Source organism: Echinops telfairi, unplaced genomic scaffold (assembly GCF_000313985.2).
Source record: "Echinops telfairi isolate 266 unplaced genomic scaffold, ASM31398v2 ScPeMD7_18;HRSCAF=68, whole genome shotgun sequence".
NCBI lineage: Eukaryota > Metazoa > Chordata > Mammalia > Afrosoricida > Tenrecidae > Echinops > Echinops telfairi.
Genome location: NW_022103915.1, coordinates 13,481,153 through 13,497,169, shown reverse-complemented (window position 1 = coordinate 13,497,169; position 16,017 = coordinate 13,481,153). Strand labels below are relative to the sequence as shown.

General features: G+C 52.5%; 1 protein-coding gene across 1 annotated transcript in view; it reads right to left on the bottom strand.

Annotated features, from left to right (window-relative positions):
* TTC7B (tetratricopeptide repeat domain 7B) overlaps positions 1–16,017 on the bottom strand; it is a 248,850-nt gene that overhangs the window by 192,206 nt on the left and 40,627 nt on the right. The window contains exon 4 of the mRNA XM_045288134.1: positions 5,050–5,171. Coding sequence (XP_045144069.1) covers positions 5,050–5,171 — 122 coding nt within the window. The remainder of the gene's footprint in view (positions 1–5,049; positions 5,172–16,017) is intronic.

The window sequence follows — 16,017 nt, the reverse complement described above, 5'->3', positions numbered from 1 at the left end:
CTCACCACTGGGGATTCGGAATGAGTCCCCCCTGCCGTCTACCTGATACTTGGAGAAGGGCTGCCCTGCGTGTGTTCTTGTCAGATATTCACCACCGCTCTCACTCCTATTTGACAGATCAAGGAAGGGAGGCTCTGAGAGGCGGCAGGCTGGTGGCAAGTCCTCCCTGTCCCCTTGTCTGAGCAGCTGCCGTGGGCAAGGCAACTACACGAGCCCTGGGAGGCTCGGGCCTGGCATCCCGGGTACAGCTCTCTGATCTCACCCACAGGGAGGCCTTCACAAGGCGGGTTTGCATCCTGCACAGGCTTGCTGCTGCCACCCAGAGGCAGGAGAAACCTGGATCCGGGTGCATTCCAAGTCAGAGGTGCCCAGGGACACCAAGGGCTGGGGATGGGGATCTGACAGATCTGGGCGGCACCCATGAAGAACAGGGGAGGAGGATGAGCAGAAGGAGGGAAGGAGTGGGAGAGAGAGGGAAAAGGGGTGAGGAGAGGGAAGCAGAGGGAAAGCCAGGAAAGAAGAGGCCCCCACATCAGCAGAGGCTGGGAACCTTTGCCAGGCACTGGCTCATCCTGGGGGGCCAAGTGGTCCCCCGCAGGAGGCAGGGAAACAGACTGCTGAAGATCCCATCAAGCCCCTGCACAGAGCCCCCACATCGGGTGCGGCAGGAACAGAGTTGAGGTCCGAAACTTGGAATGCCGGAGGCTGTGACCCGGAGGAAGCCACCCGACGTCTCCGAGTTGAGATTTCCCTGATCGCAGGGGGCCTACAGGGTGGCGTGGTGGTTCCACGCCGGGCTGCTGACTGCAAGGTTAGCTGTTTGAGACCACCAGCCGCTCTGACGGGGAAAGACGGGGCTTTCTACTCCTGTAAAGAGTGGCAGCCAACCCTCAGAGACACATGCCACGGGCTAAATACTGCAATGGCCTTGGACACTGACCTTGAGGGCAGTGGGACGATGACCCAGGGGCTACACCAGAATGAGCTGAGCCAAGCCCTGAAGGTACCTGCATGCTTGGATGGATGACGGGGGTACTAGGATGGGAGAGGAAGCAGAGAGTGGCCGCCCTGGACCTGTGAAAATGTCGGTCGTTGGAACTCGGGGGATTCCCCTGGTTTGATGGGTGTCCAAAGGAAAGGGACCAAGAATCATCATATATTTAGCACCATTTAGCACCTTGATGCCCCCCTTTCAGTGAAGGACAGGTATGGATCTGTTGAGTAGGGACTTGAACTTGGAAGAACTGACCCAGGAAGGTTCCCCCTGGTGCCAACCCCCATGCATTGGGTCAACAGAGCCCAATCAAATGGAGCTCTAACTGTGTGGAGCAATGACTCAGGGGCTGTGCTCACAGTGGGACTGTATTTGCATGGACTCCTCACGCCTACAGTGTCCACAGTGATGTGTCATTGGAAACACTGGTGACGTCACAAGTGCAGTTGCGTGATACCCCCGGGGGAGGATTGACACTGTTTTACGTTCTGTCTCTATGGGTTTTTGTTTTCTGCCTTTAGTCTGCTTGATTTGGTTTGTGTGTGCGCGAGTTGGCTTGCTGCTGTCCTTGGGATAGTTGGTTTATGGTGTTTTGAATTTGTCATCATATGACCGCCAAAGTCAACCTGAGGCGTGCATATCCCAGGGTCAAGCAGATGGATTCTGGGCCTCCACTGGACTTTAGTCCCAATCCAAGAACAGCTAGTTCTGATATCCTGGCCCTGCTTGGTACTCACCTTCATGAAATGATCACTGAAGAGAAGGGTGCTACAGAAAAGTACGGTGACGAAAGCAGAAGGTGCCCGGCTATCAATGGAAACAGTGTCTGTGGTCTTAAGAGCTTGTAGTCAAACAAGCAGCCATCTAAGCGAGGAGTCAACTAAGTCCACACGGAAGAAGCACACCAATTTGTGTGATCCAGAGATGATGATAACCAAATTCAAACATGACAAAGGGAAAAGAAACAGAGCCTAAATTTCAAGACCCAATTGGTAGAAGGCTATAAAGGGCAGCGGGGGCCCAAAACCCATCTGCAGAGCATCTAGTCAGATTAAGCCGCTGGCAGATCCTCTCTAGCCACGGGCAAGAGTCTCTAACAACTTCACTGTCCCATAGGGATCACTATAACCATGGTTACACTAGATCAAACTTGAGACTCGGACAGTGGACCTCCCTCTTGACTTCACCTGAAATTCTTCTAGGGACACATATTTCTTGCTAGTTCCTTGACAAAAAATTCCCTCCCTGGCCTTTTAAACGTTCACAGATAGGAAGGGTGAGGGGCAGGGGGAGCAGAGGATGTATGTGGGGGGACGGGGGCAGGGAGCACTAGGCTGATGGTGATTACACAGCTCATTTAGAAGCATTTAACCACGGGGGTGGGGAGAAAGAACGCGCTCTAAAATTGATTGTGGTCAGGATTGTACCACTCTTCTTGATATGATCGAACCAGTGAATTGCGTGATAGGTGGATTACAGTAAGTGCCCATAAAACTGTTTAAAAAAAAAAGTTGCCGTCTCAGAGACCCATGGATGGGGCCCTGTCCCGAGGGGTCACCAGGGGTCAGCAGGGCTTCAATGGCAGTGAGTGGCTTTGGATTTTGGAGGGACCAGACTACTCATACTGCAGGTGGCCTGGGCTGCTGTGAGGGGCAATTGGGAGGAAGGGAGAGTGTGGGGCGAGAAAGCAGGATTAGGGTCAGGGACGAGGAGGGCATGGGGTCTGGGCCTGGCCTCAGGTTCTTTCTGAAAGTCGCCCGAATTAACCAGTTTGGCAGTCGCTCCTGGAACAGCTGAGAGAGGTATCAGTTAATAACACCCATCATTCCAATTCGGTAAGCCCCGGAGGTCTCGGGACATCCCCCAAACCCGAGTGTCCTCGGATACTGAAGTGCATTTCTAAAGGGAGGGATTGCTTCAGTGGTTTCCATGGCTGACAGACGAGCAGCTTCCTCTAATACAGCTTCCTACTGCCCAAGACAGGTCCAGCTCTCTCCGTTCTGCCCCATTCCCCACCAGCTACCCAGAAGCAAAGTGCGGCGAAACCCAAGAGCAGTGAGACAGCCAAGCAGCAAAGACCCCAGAGGACGGAACTATGGGACAGGGGCCACTTCTGCTCCCACTTGTCCCACAGCAGCTCGTCACAAATGACTCCCATCAGGCCGAGTGTCCAAAGCACCCCGCTCGTCTCTCTCCTGGCGTCCACGTTCTCTGGTCTCCACTCAGCTCCACCTCCCCAAAAGTTATCTCTTGCTACCTTGGCAGGCTCCCAGCCTTTAGCACAGGCCACTAGCAGGGGCCTTGGGGCCTTGGTTCAATACCATCACGGGGCGGCGTGGGGTCTTTGGAGCAGAGAGAGGAGGTCGAGAAGGCTGGAAGAGAGGAGAGGTCTCAAAGGTAAGCCCTCCTTCGAGGCTACATCCCTGGGAATTTCCATCAGCCTGGGTTCCAAGATAAGCAGCAAGGAGCCAGGAAGCCATCCACAGCAGGTAATCCACCCTCTTAGTGCAAAGTGCACGTCTCCATTGCTTCTTCCAGCTGAGTCCAGTGGGTGGTTGATGTTTCAGGGGAGAAGGGCAGCACCCCAGTAGCCTTGCCTCCTCCTCCTCCCCAAGGCACACGGTTTCAAAGACGAGCACAAGGGATCCGGCCCACCCTTTCCAATCTCACACCAGGCAGTCTCGTGGAAGGGGTGGCTCTGGTACCTCGGAGAGCCCCAAGGGAAATCAGTGCCTAGTTCAGTGCTTGCACATCAACCACACCTGCTCACAGATGGGGCGGGGGGCATGTTTCAAACTGGGCCGGGGGCTCTTCTGTGATGGATGGCATTCATGGTGAGAAGGGAGACAGGTGACAGATCACCAGGAAGACCACCCCCTCCCCCCTCTTTCTGCAGCAGAGGTAGCAGGGCTGAGGTCTCAGCGTGGGGGACTTGCATCACCACGCAGATGATCCCCATCACAGGCGGATGAGATCGGAACAGGAGCATCTTTTGTGCCAAAGCCACCAAGCCATTCCAAACCTTGGGTGTTCGTGGCAGCCCGGCGAGTGAGAGGTATGCCCAGTAGTCTGGGGACCCATGAACAGTTCGGCGGGATTTGAGCCACTCAGCACTTACTCTGACGCAGTGGACCCGCGGACCCTTGTGACCCTGGGCCACCAGGCGGGTGGAATCTCGCTTCCAGGAGCCACGTGTGGCCCAGGGTTTGGAGCTCGTGAACACAAAGAAGGAAATGAACTCCTGTGTCCATTTCCCACGGGTGGGACAGGTGGCCCCTTGTGCCTATCAAAGCGCACGGTGACAACTACTCCAGAGGGAGGGGAACAGGCCTCCCGGCGCCTGCCACGCAAACCCTGGGAGGGGCTCCAGGGGGACCAGATACCTACTGCTGGTCTTCATGCACCTCTATCCTGCAGCGCAATGTCAGAACGAGGGACAGCTGAGAACAGGCGCACGAGCATCGAGCATCGCGGTTCTCACAGGCACACGACGGAAAAACAAACACCAAAGGCATAAGAGGGTGACTCCCCTTACACTGGGATTCTGAGGCCGCTCTTAAACCCTGCCCAAAGGCTACTCAGGTAAGCCACGTCCTTGTGAGGCACTGACCGCCACCCTCCCCTTCATGGTAACTCTGAGCGTTGGCAAATGCAACCCCCTGAATTGATGGGCCATCGAAAGGGAGACGGCCTTGCGTGCCAGAACTCCCTCCCCAGCCCCTCCTGCCCTCCGCTCCAGCCCACGGAGGCAGGACCCCAGCCAGGGAGTGCAGGCATGGCTGAAGCTCAGCTCCCATCAGCCCGCCGAGCCCCTCCCCCCTGAGCTTGCTCCTCCAACCTGTGCCTCACACGCAAGGAGGGCCCCTCTTCCCTCCCACCCCCAAGCCTGCAGGTGGACAAGAGACCAAAAGAGCCCGTGTCCACCCCTTCGAAAAAGAAAGGATTCTAATTCGAGTTCCTCTTTCCAATAGTCGGATTAGGAGAATAAGTCCCCTAGAGTCAGCGGGGTACGGCTTTCCCAGGAAGCGGGTTAGGAGAAAACGATGGACGCTTACCCATTTTTGAAATAGAGGACATGGGCTCTCTGGAGTCCTGTTTCTAGGAAAAAACCTAGTTCTTGATCGTGAGGAGCAGGGCCAGGCTTGGGGCTTCTGTTCTGAATATTAGTAAGTATTACCTAGAAGAGGAGAAAATGGGAAAACTAATCAAACGCACATCCACGCCCACTCCCCTCAAACCCTCTCTCTCAAGGGACCGCGGACAGGAAGGCGGCTCCCTGGTTGATTTAGGGGGAATCCCGCCAATCAGACAGGATGCTGCCAAGAGACCCAGGGGCCCACCTGGCACCAGTGCTGAGGAAGGAGGGCTCCCGGTGGGCGGGTGGTGCCAGGAATAGCGTTGGAGGTGGGATGACTTGGCCGACTGACAGCCTACTGCCACAGGGCAGGGGCAACAAAGGGCAGATATCAATACCCGAGGTCCCGGACAGGCACGGCTGCAGCTTCGGCCCCGGCATGAGTTTGGGGAGCTCAGACTGCCGTGACCAGCACTGGCCCTGGGGTTTGTCACGGGCTACAAAGCTGTGGCCTGCAAACTATTCTCAAGGGAAGGACCGGAACCTCAAGCTCCACTTCCTCTCTAAGAGCCCTGGCAGCCCAATAGTTAAAACACTCGGCTGCCCATTACAAGGTGGGTGGTTCGAATCCACCCGTGGCTCTGTGGGGAGGAAGGTGTGGCCGTCTGCTTCCACGAAGATCACACCCTTCGAAAGCCTCCCCTGGGGGCCGCTCCGCTCTGTCCTGTGGGACTGCTACAAGTTGGCATTGATTTGACTGCAGCGGGTTGGGTTCCCTCTCCCCCTCGGCCACGTCTCTCACTCGAAGTTTCCAGAGTTTTAGCATTTTAGCTTTGAAAGAAGGACTTCCAGCTGACCGGGAGAAAGACTTTCAAGTTGGGGATGGCATCTCAAAGCCTCACTGTCAGCAGATCAATGTCAAGGCTTTCCACTCTCATAAGGATTTGCAGGCTCAGAAACCCAGGGGGCAGCTCAACTCTGTTCTGTAGGGCCGAGATGAGGGTGGTCTGGCAAAAGGCAAATGCGTATCTGCTGTTACAGAGGCCGTTCTCTTAAACTCACGAGCCAGACAAAAGAAAACAAGTGAACTCAAAAACCAGACTCGCTGCCAGGGACTTGATGGACGGGTGGCACGCCCCGTGCGTGCCCAAGACTGCGACGACTCTTCACAGGAGCTGAAAGCCCCGCGGGTGGTTTCCAGTACTCGTCGCCCCTTCGTCACCGGGGATCTTCAGGTCAGAGAAAGCATCTGCCAGACACCGGCTTCTGGCCCATTTCCAAGCCACACGAGCGTCTCCAAACGTGTTATCTCCGTTTACGCCAAGTCCCCAGTTCTACAAAAGACCTACACCTGCTACAGCCATCTTGTGGTTGCTCTCCAAGCGCAGCCGAAGCAGCACTGCTGGATGTCCGACACACGCGCTTCAGCAGAACAGAAACGGGGAAGGAGCATCATGGACCAGAGGCTGAGGAACGGAACCCAAGTGGGCAACCCTGGATTGAACCACAGCCCATCAACTTCACTGAAGCACTTGCCTCCCTCACCACCTGACACCTGTTCCCATCTCCAGGTGTTCCTGTCGGCTCTCGCCTTCCAATCCTCTCCACAGCAGGCTCCTCCCTGCCCATCCTCTGAGGGCTGGAGAGGCACAGAGCGGGGTTCTAGGCACCTCTGCTTTCTCAAGCCTCTCTCTAAATGCTCCCACCTATTTCTCTCACTGCCATCAAGTTGATTCTGACGCATAGCAACCCCATAAGACCGGGTAGAACTGTCCCTGTGGGTTGCTGAGACTGACCATCTTTAGGGGAAGAGACAGCCTCACTTTTCTCCTGAGGAGCATCTAGCAGTTTCAAACCACTGACCTCCCATAACCACTCCGTCACTGGGGCTCTCACTCACGTGCTGACAGTGCCCAAGTGGACTCTCTAGCTCAGACCTCCTCTCCGAATGCCGGACTCCCCTGCCTATCCAAGTGCTTCCTGACATCTCAGCGTGGGGGCCTAGTGCTAAAACGTGCCAACACTCCCCTTCACCTGCCTCAGAAAGTCGTTTTTTTGTGGAGAACACCAGGAGGTTTTAAAGGAAACCCAGTTGGAAACAGTGCAGCTCAGGAGATTAACCTCCCCTCCAACCTCTACCACATAGAAGAGCCTCGGTCAACAGGCTGGACGATGGTCCAGCTAGGTCTCCGTTCGATATGAACCCAGGAGGGAAAGATCAAAGCCATTTCGCAAAGCTGAGACCCTGTCATACGTGCAAACTCTCCGTTCAAATGCCTACCTCTCATTTGGGTTAAAGGAAGTGCTATCAAACGACCGCTCAACTTTACAAAAGCGTGGCTTTTAAAAATTATTATTACTAAAAGATCATTTCATTGGGACTCTTACAGCCCTCATCACAATCCATGCATCAATTGTATCAAGCATATTTGTACATATGTTGCCATCATTATTTTCCAAACATTTACTTTCTATTGAGCTCAAGGTATCAACTTCTACCCACCCCCCACCCTCGTGACTCCTTGATAAATTATAAATTATTATTATTTTCATATCTTACACTGACTGCAGTCTCCCTTCCCCCACAGTTTCTGTTGTTTGTCCATCCCCCTAGGGTGTGGGGAGTGTGGTTGTGTGTCCATCATTGAGCTCGGTTCCCTCTTTCTCCCCTCCTCTCCCCACCTTCCCTTTGCCCCGCTGGTATCGTACTCCCATTCCTGTTCCTGGATTCCGTGTGCACATGCTCCGGTCTAGCCTGAAAGCGTGGCTTATTCTGGACAGAGTTCGCAAAGATCACTCTCTGAAGTTAAAAATAGACGTTGGGTCGTTACAGAGAGAACACACAGTTGCTTCTGGAACAACGTGGATGGGAACTGTGCAGGCCACTAATCACTCACTGCCGTCCTGCCACCACGTTGGTGCTGACTCACAGGGCCCCAGAGGACAGGGTACAATGGCCCCCGTGAGTTTCCTAGCCCGTAGCTCTTTACAGGAGCAAAAAGCCCCATCTCTCTCCTTCAGCGTGACTGCGGGTTTCCAACTGCAGAGCTTGCCGTTAGCAGCTCAGTGCGGAGCTAGCACACCACCAGGGCTCCTGCTCCACTAACAGGCAGATTTTCTTTTCCTGTTGAAAGTGAGGTGGCCTGATGTCTAAGTGTAGGTGGTGAGTGTGGAGGGCAGGGGGTTCAAAGAGGGTAGATGGTTATTTTTTCCTACTGAAGTGAACTTTCTGGACTCTATCTGGTCTCATTCTAGAGCTGAATCAACTCAGATTCTTCTTTGCACTCTCCTTCTATCTCTCATGCCTGTCATGTTACTATTTTAGCACTGACAATTCCATTCTCCCTCCCCATGGGTTCTGCCTTCGTGCTGTGTTAAAGGGGCAATCGTTATTTCTGGAGTTCCTGGCGATCCTGATCCACCTCAATTGGTGGGATAGTGCCCACCGGGCTCACCGTTGCTGCAGTCTCTGATTCTTGTACTTGTATGTTCGAAAACGCCTGTCTCTTTCCACATGCAAGCCGGGGTGAGACGGACAGGCTTAGCTTTCGCATGTCCCTCCCTTGAGACACGGCCGACAGATGACGTAGGCTGTGAGTCTTCGGAGACTGAAAGGGGCTGTGGCGAGCTCGGGGGTCGGCCTAATTGTGGATCATCTGCACAGGGATCCTTTCCCTGCTGCAGTCTGGTAGCATCTACTAGGGGTTGTCTTCCTGGTCATCGCTTTTCTTGGAACCTAGTGTGAACCCTAGGACAGGGTCAAGTCTGCAGTAGGAGTCGTGGCCACCTGCTTCCGAGTACTTGGTGAAGTGATTACCTTCTAACCCTGAGTTCCCTTGTAAGTAGATGGAGATGGTAATGGGACTTGTCTCCTAGGGCAGCCCTTCGGACCAGACCAAGTGAGTAGAGAATGGACGATACACTCAGCACAGCGCATAGCTGCTGCTGCTGCTGCTGCTGCTGTTGCTGTCGTCAGGTGCCACAGAGCCAGTTCTGACCTCGAGCAGCCCCATGAACCTCCTAGATTAAACTGCCAACAGAAGGGGCATCCTCACAATTGTTCCTCCCTTTGATCCCGTGGCTGCAGCCTCGGTGTCCGCCCATCTCATTGAAGGCCCTCCTCTCTTTCACTGTCCGCCTACTGAGCATGATGTCCTTCTCCAGGGACTTGACAACATGCCCAACGCCTGTAAGACGCAGGAAGTCTCATCATCCTCGCCTCTCAGGAGCACCTGCCTATACTTCTTGCCTGGAGCAACCATCTTGGCCTGGCACCTGGCCTTGCGGGACTGGCATCCAGTCTTTCATCGTTGCATGGGCTGTTGGCTGTGGATTTTCTCACAGACGCCGTCTATCAGGTTGGGTAAGTACCCCTAGTTCGTTGGGCGTGTTTCTCATGAAAGGGAGCTGGGTTTCTGTCGAAATGCTTTATCTGTGTCTACGGAAATGATCGGGTCATGGGTGGCCTCGGGTATCCTGGTACGAATGGATTTTCAGAGAATGAATCAACTTCGCCCTCCTGGCGTGAATGCCACTTGGCCTGTGAGCAGAATCCTTCTCATATGTCTCTCGCAGCCTGGGCTGCTCGCCTCACACAACTTGCAGCGTGCGAGCTGCTGCGGAAACCCAGACCCGCCTGACTCACACCGAGTTCCCCCTCTGTCCCATCCTTCTGAGCAACCAAGAGGAGGCTTCGGGTTATGGATGGGGGAACAGACAGGTCAAAGGGGACGGGGGTGGGGGTGGTGGTGGAGAGGATTTGCCCTGACGTGCCAGTGGCAACACTTAATCCCTCTTTCATAAAGAGCCCGTGCTGCCTGCTCAGGCAAAAGCGCACATTCCATGACTGAGGAAGCAAGGGTAGCACGGGGCATGGAGCCAAAGACTTCAGGTCAACAGACCCAGGTTCCCGTCTTGTTTGGATACATCTCGCCATCCGTGGGACTTAGGGTTGCTCCCTCAATGTCTCCGAGCTTCATCATCCTCAACTATATCCGTGGGATACTCACACCTGAAGAAAACTCACTGCCATCGAGGGGATGTCAACTCATAGTGACCCTATAGGACAGGCTCCTGGTGAGGTTCTCAGACTGTAACTCTTTACAGGAGTAGAAAGTTCCGTTTTTCATCCAAGGAGCAGCTGGTGTTTTCGAACCACTAACCTTGCAGATTGCAGCTCAACGCATAAGCAGGACACCATCAGGGATCCTTAGACCTGCCTCCTATAAACTGCGAGTGAGAACCTGAATAAGCATGTAAATAGTAAGTACCATCTTTAGAGGAGACGCACTGGAGAGGTGCCCGTCAACATAAATATGCCCGGCCATTGCTGTCTTTCCTCCGTATCCTCATTTCGGAAGGACCAGCAATGGGGCATGAGAGAGGGGTGAAAACCTCTCAGAAAGTGACGGTACAGCAAATGCATTGTTCTTCTGCCATGGAAGGACTTCAACCCAGTGGCTACTCATTCTCGTTTGCTGTCCTGTCAGCTTTCACAGTTCAGCGCAGGAGACTTCTTCCACACTGGCCCCAGAGGCCTCGGAGCGTTTCCCTGACAAAGTGGGCTCCTGACTGTTCACGGGCCTGCCTTCTCAGCGCCCATTCCGGACATCATTCATCTCCACGCCCCTTGTGCCAAGCAGTCCCTGTTTGTGTAAGTGAACTACAAAATCAAAAGCATTCCCGTGTGAAAATCTAAGGAGGGGCGGAAACACACACACACACACACACATTCTATTCACAAGGGAACAGAAATAGAAAAGGTTTGCAAAGAGCGCAAACGTTCCGACGTCTGAGAGGACAAACTGAAAACAGCTGCCGCGTCACGCAGTCACGGAGGAGAGCAGGCCCCAAAGGTAGGCTCTCATTCCCCGGATGAAGTCCAAACGCATTTGGGCAGGATTAGTTTTGGGAAGTCAACCAAGCGTTTCTAAATTTCATCTCAACGTCTATATAAAAAACTCACTGTCCACAAGTCCTTTCTGACTCCTGGCCACCCTAGAGGACAGGGCAGAACTGCCCCTGAGGGTCTCTGAGACTAAATCTTGACAGGAGTAGAAAGCCTCATCCTTCAATTGTGGAGTGGCTGCTGGTTTTGAACTAATGACGTTGAAGCTAGTAGCCCAAGGCCTAATCCAGTACACCTTCGGGGAGAGGGCAAAGGATATTTTGGGAAAATAAAAGTAGGAAGTGGTTACTCATCTTTTCAGATATTAAAAGTTGGTATAAAGCACTGATTATTCGCTGCTGTCAAATCGATGCGATACAAGAGTTGTTGAACAAAACAACATCCAGAAGTGACAGTTGGAGCTAACATTTTCATGCAGGGCTCCAAATAGCTATGACGGAAAATGTGAAAGGGAGGGAGAGAGCAATCATTAGAATTCGAGAAGCATCCTTTTGGAGTCAGATCCAGTATCATACGTGAAAATAAATCCCAAGAATATTTTGGAATTAAAAGTTCTTGTTTGTTGTTGCTGAAGATGGTTGAAAACTTTTCAAATTCCTACCGGGGATGTATCTCAATATTTAAACTTTAAAGCAATTTAAATTTAAAAGATGATCATTTCAACGATGCATTCATTTAAAACGTAAGAGCAACTTTAAAAATGGAAAATGACTGGCTGGCCAAGTATTCAGAGCAAATATGAGAACGGATTAGCATATTCATGATATAAAGAGTTCTTCAAGCTGTAAGAAAAATATTACTTCCAAAAATCAGACAGAAGACATTTAAAAAAAATTACTAATAAGGTTAAAAACAGAGTTGGGACAGACATGACCCAACAGTTCTACTCTAGGTATTTTCCCAAGACACCTGATAACACCCACCCACACACAAGCTTGTACACGGATGTTCAGAAGGGCATGATGCACGAAAGTCAGAAAGCAAAAACAATCCAAATGTCCATCTGCTCCTGAATGGATAAAATGTGGTGTGCTTGTGTAATAAGACTTCTTCAGTGGTGAGAAGAAGGCAGGCGCAGGACGCAGGCTACAGGATGAGGAGGGCACAGCAGCACGCTGGGCGGGAGCAGCCAGTCACAGCATGTGAGTCCGTGATGGGTTCGTGACGGACAAAGCAACTGAGACAGTGCAGCAGTGGTTGCCCACAGCAACAGGGCAATGTTGGCTAAGAGCAGGGTTCTTTTCGGACTGAGCAAAATAGTCGAAAACCGGCTGTGTAACTCTGTGACCGTGTAACTCTGGGGAGATACTAAAAGCCACTGGATTCTACACTTTAAAGGAGTGAATTTGCCTGGTGTGATAATGCCATTTTAATCCTGCTGTCAACTTTAAAAAGAACAACAACAACAAGTATAACTAAGCTCTTCAGCAAACATGGGTGGGAAAAATCACACTCCACTGATAATCAAAGACATGCAAGCAAAGACGGCAAGGTACCACATTCACCCGGCAAATCAGCAACGTAATCTTTCAACAATAACAAGTTTGCCAAGCAACCGGTAGCTCAGGTCGTGCCAAGGAGAGAAGACACTGGTCCACCTTGCAGAAAGCAACTGGACACAAGTGACAATCGTGCCACTTCTGGAGACCTGTCCTGCAAAAGAATGCAAAGCCCCTAAAGGGGCTCTGACTCACAGGACAGGGTTGAACTGCCCCAGTGGGTTTCCCGGACTGTGACTCTCTACAGGGGTAGAAAGCCTCCTCTTTCTCCTGCAGAGCGGCCAGGAGTTTCAAACTGAGGGCCTCGGGGTTAGCAGCCCAAGGCGTAAACCCACTACGCCACCAGGTGGCATCACTTGTGACACAGGTGATACCCAGGCAAAGGTTACTCATAGCATGGAGCCATCCACCAGATGAAATACTACATAGTCCTGAGAACACCTAGAAGTTTCGACATACTGCTAAGTGGGGAAAGGGCAGGTATGAGTCCATGCTGACTCACAGCCGTCCCGCAGCCCCTGGGACGGGGTGGAACAGGCTCATCGAGCTTTCTCGGCCGGAATCTTCAGGGAAACAGATCACCACATCTTTCTGCAGCAGTCTCTGGAATAGTAGCTGCGAGAGAGAGAGCTTCGACGTTGCGCCACTCAGTCTCCTTATATCCTCAGTCACTCACACACTGCCATCGAGTGATGCCAATTCAAAGGGCAGAGGAGCAGGGTCCCAAACCACACTCACTCACTCCCTGCTATCGAGTCAATGCCAACTTATAGGACAGTGAGCCTACAGGACAGTGGTTCTCAACCTTCCTAATGCCACAACCCTTTAATACAGTTCCTCATGTGGTGGTGACCCCCCACTCCAACCATAAAATTATTTTCATTGCTACTTCATCGCTGTCATTTTGCTACTGTTATGAATCAGGCGAACCCTGTGAAAGGGCCGTTTGACCCCCCAAAGGGGCCATGACCCACAGGTTGAGAACCGCTGCTATCGGACAAGGTAGAACTGACCCTGTGGGTTTCGGAGACTGTAACTCTTTACGGGAGTAGAAAGCTCCGTCTTTTTCCCAAGGAGCGGTTGGTGGTTTTGAACCGCTGACCTTGAGGTTAGCAGCCCAGCGTGTCCCTACTATGCCGCCCAGGGCTCCTTTCCTAAAGACGATCAAATGACGAGGTCGCACTGGCAAGAACAAAAACAAAACTGAACCCGGCTACTTGTCTGGTCTCTGGAATTCTCTGGACTCCATTAAAGGGGTCACCTCTTCTCCCCGACAGCTGGACGGCAGGCACAAAGCCTTGACGTCTCTTTAAGGAAGTGTTTATTTAGCTACATTACACAGAGCTCTGAACGGCAACCTGCTGCTGTGGCGTCAGTCTGAAGGTGGGGCCCGGAAAGGGAGGAAAGGAGGGGTTCGTCCTTCCTATTTATTTCTCCAGTCTCCTCGCATCTTAAGCCCACAGCTCGGCCAGGTGGGCCTCCACAGTCACACCCTGCCCTGCTCGGCGCAGCCTGGAGTTCTTTTCCTCCGACCCCTGGCTTGAATTCAAAACACACAGTAACCTTGGTCCAATCCGGCACTGAGCCCACCACCTCAGCTGGGTCACTGTGAGTTCTCCTTGTCAAGAGGCATAATCGGGGCCAGGCATGACCAGTGGACAGCTGGGAGAGGGGTCCCTCTCTTTGACGGACCGTCCATCTGGGCAGGGCACTGCAGGGATGGGGACCTGGTGTTTCTTCTCAAAACCTTAGCAAACCAGAAGTGCACCGATGCCCACCAACTGCCATTCACTTCTCCTCTAAGGGAGGGTGTAAAGCGGTGACCTGTCCACAGAAGGCTCCCCCACCCGCACACTGCTTCTGCTCCAGGACCCCACACCAGTGGCTGTCGCAGGGAAACGGTAGAGCTGGCATGATGTCATTTGCCAGAAGTGGGGCTCATGTGATGATTTTCAAGGGGGGAGTCATTGTCATTCCGATCGAGGCACCCCTGGAAGCAGTTTGTGGGGCAGCTAAGCTGGTTTGCTGCTGGTACAAGGCACCCACCACAGGTCAACCAACCTATCAAGGCCATTGATGGGAATTTTGAATGTGACATTCTACCATGGGATTTATTTGATTCAACTGCTTTGACATGCTGAGGTTTAGCGGTATCTTTTACGCCCTGTCAAAGGAGGGACTGTTAGCAGCTGTCTCTGTGACCCTAATAAAGCGAGGGCAACGCTGGACAAATACTCATGCGCATGGACCTCCTCTCTACAAATCCCCCATGGTTCTGCGTCTACATTTGGCCCAAGGGGGACAAGAGCACACGGGGAGCTCCAGGGTCATGCCTGGTACACAGGTGTTGCTAGTTGCCAGTAAGTTGGTTCTGACTCACAACAACTCCGTGCCCAACAGAACAAAACTGCCCAGTCCTTCCCGCTCAAGGCCGTGTTTGGGCCTGTTACTGAAGCTACAGTGCCAGTCCATGCGACAGGTAGGCTTGTTGTGCCAACATGGCCAATGAACACACGTGAGGTTGGTTGAAGGGCGGAGAGATCAATGGCTCTGTGAGCCTCGCCTCTTTCTCTCTTGGTCTTTGATCATCGGAGGAGTGTGCAGCTGCCTTGCTTGTTCTGTGCCTCCGTTTGCAAGCGACACTACCTGTGGGACACCTACCCATGCACTGTGTCGCTGTAACTTGAGGTTCCTTCAAGATCTGCTTCGCCACGCTCCTGGAAGGTACATCTCTTGAGCTGAGGACTGTCGAACCCTGTCATCTGGCTGACTGTTGGTGACCTGCTTGCTGTTTGCTGCCTGTGGCCGGATAGCCTGAATTGCCCCACGAGAACTACCCAGCGGCCCTCAAGACTTGAAGGACAGCCAGTGTACTAGCTGTCTCACCAAAGTGAGTTGCACTGAGCCATTTGTACTGCTTTATAGATTACTGTTTATTTCTTATGTAATACATCTATCTATATAAATATGTATAGAATTATTAGTGTCCTGGTTGTGATTCTCTAGAGAACCCTGTCTAACACAGTCCACCCTCACAATCACGACACAGTTGAGGCTACTGTTGTAGTGACTGCTTCATTCCATCCCATTGAGGGTCTTCCTGAGGGTCTCCCGAGCAGGATGTCCTTCTCCAGGGACTGATCCCTTCTGAGAACCTGTCCGAAGTACAGGACATGGAGCCTGTCCATCCTGGCTTCTGAAGAGAATTCTGCCTGCACTTCTTCCAAGACTGATTCATTTGTTCTTCTGGCAGCCCGGGGAATATTCAAAATTCTTCCCCATAATTTCAATGTGCCTGTTACTATTCACATCTTTCTTCTTCACGGTCCAGCTTCCCCACGCATGGTGACAATGCCACGGCTTGGGTCAAGTACACTGGGTCCTCCGGGTGACAGATTTGCTCATTAGCACTCCCAAGCATCTGTGCAGCAGATTTGCCCAATGCGATAGGTTCATTGCTTCCTTGAATGCTGTTTCCATGCATGAATGTTGATTGTAGAGCCAAGTAAAATGAAATCCTTGAGAACGGCGATCTTCTTTG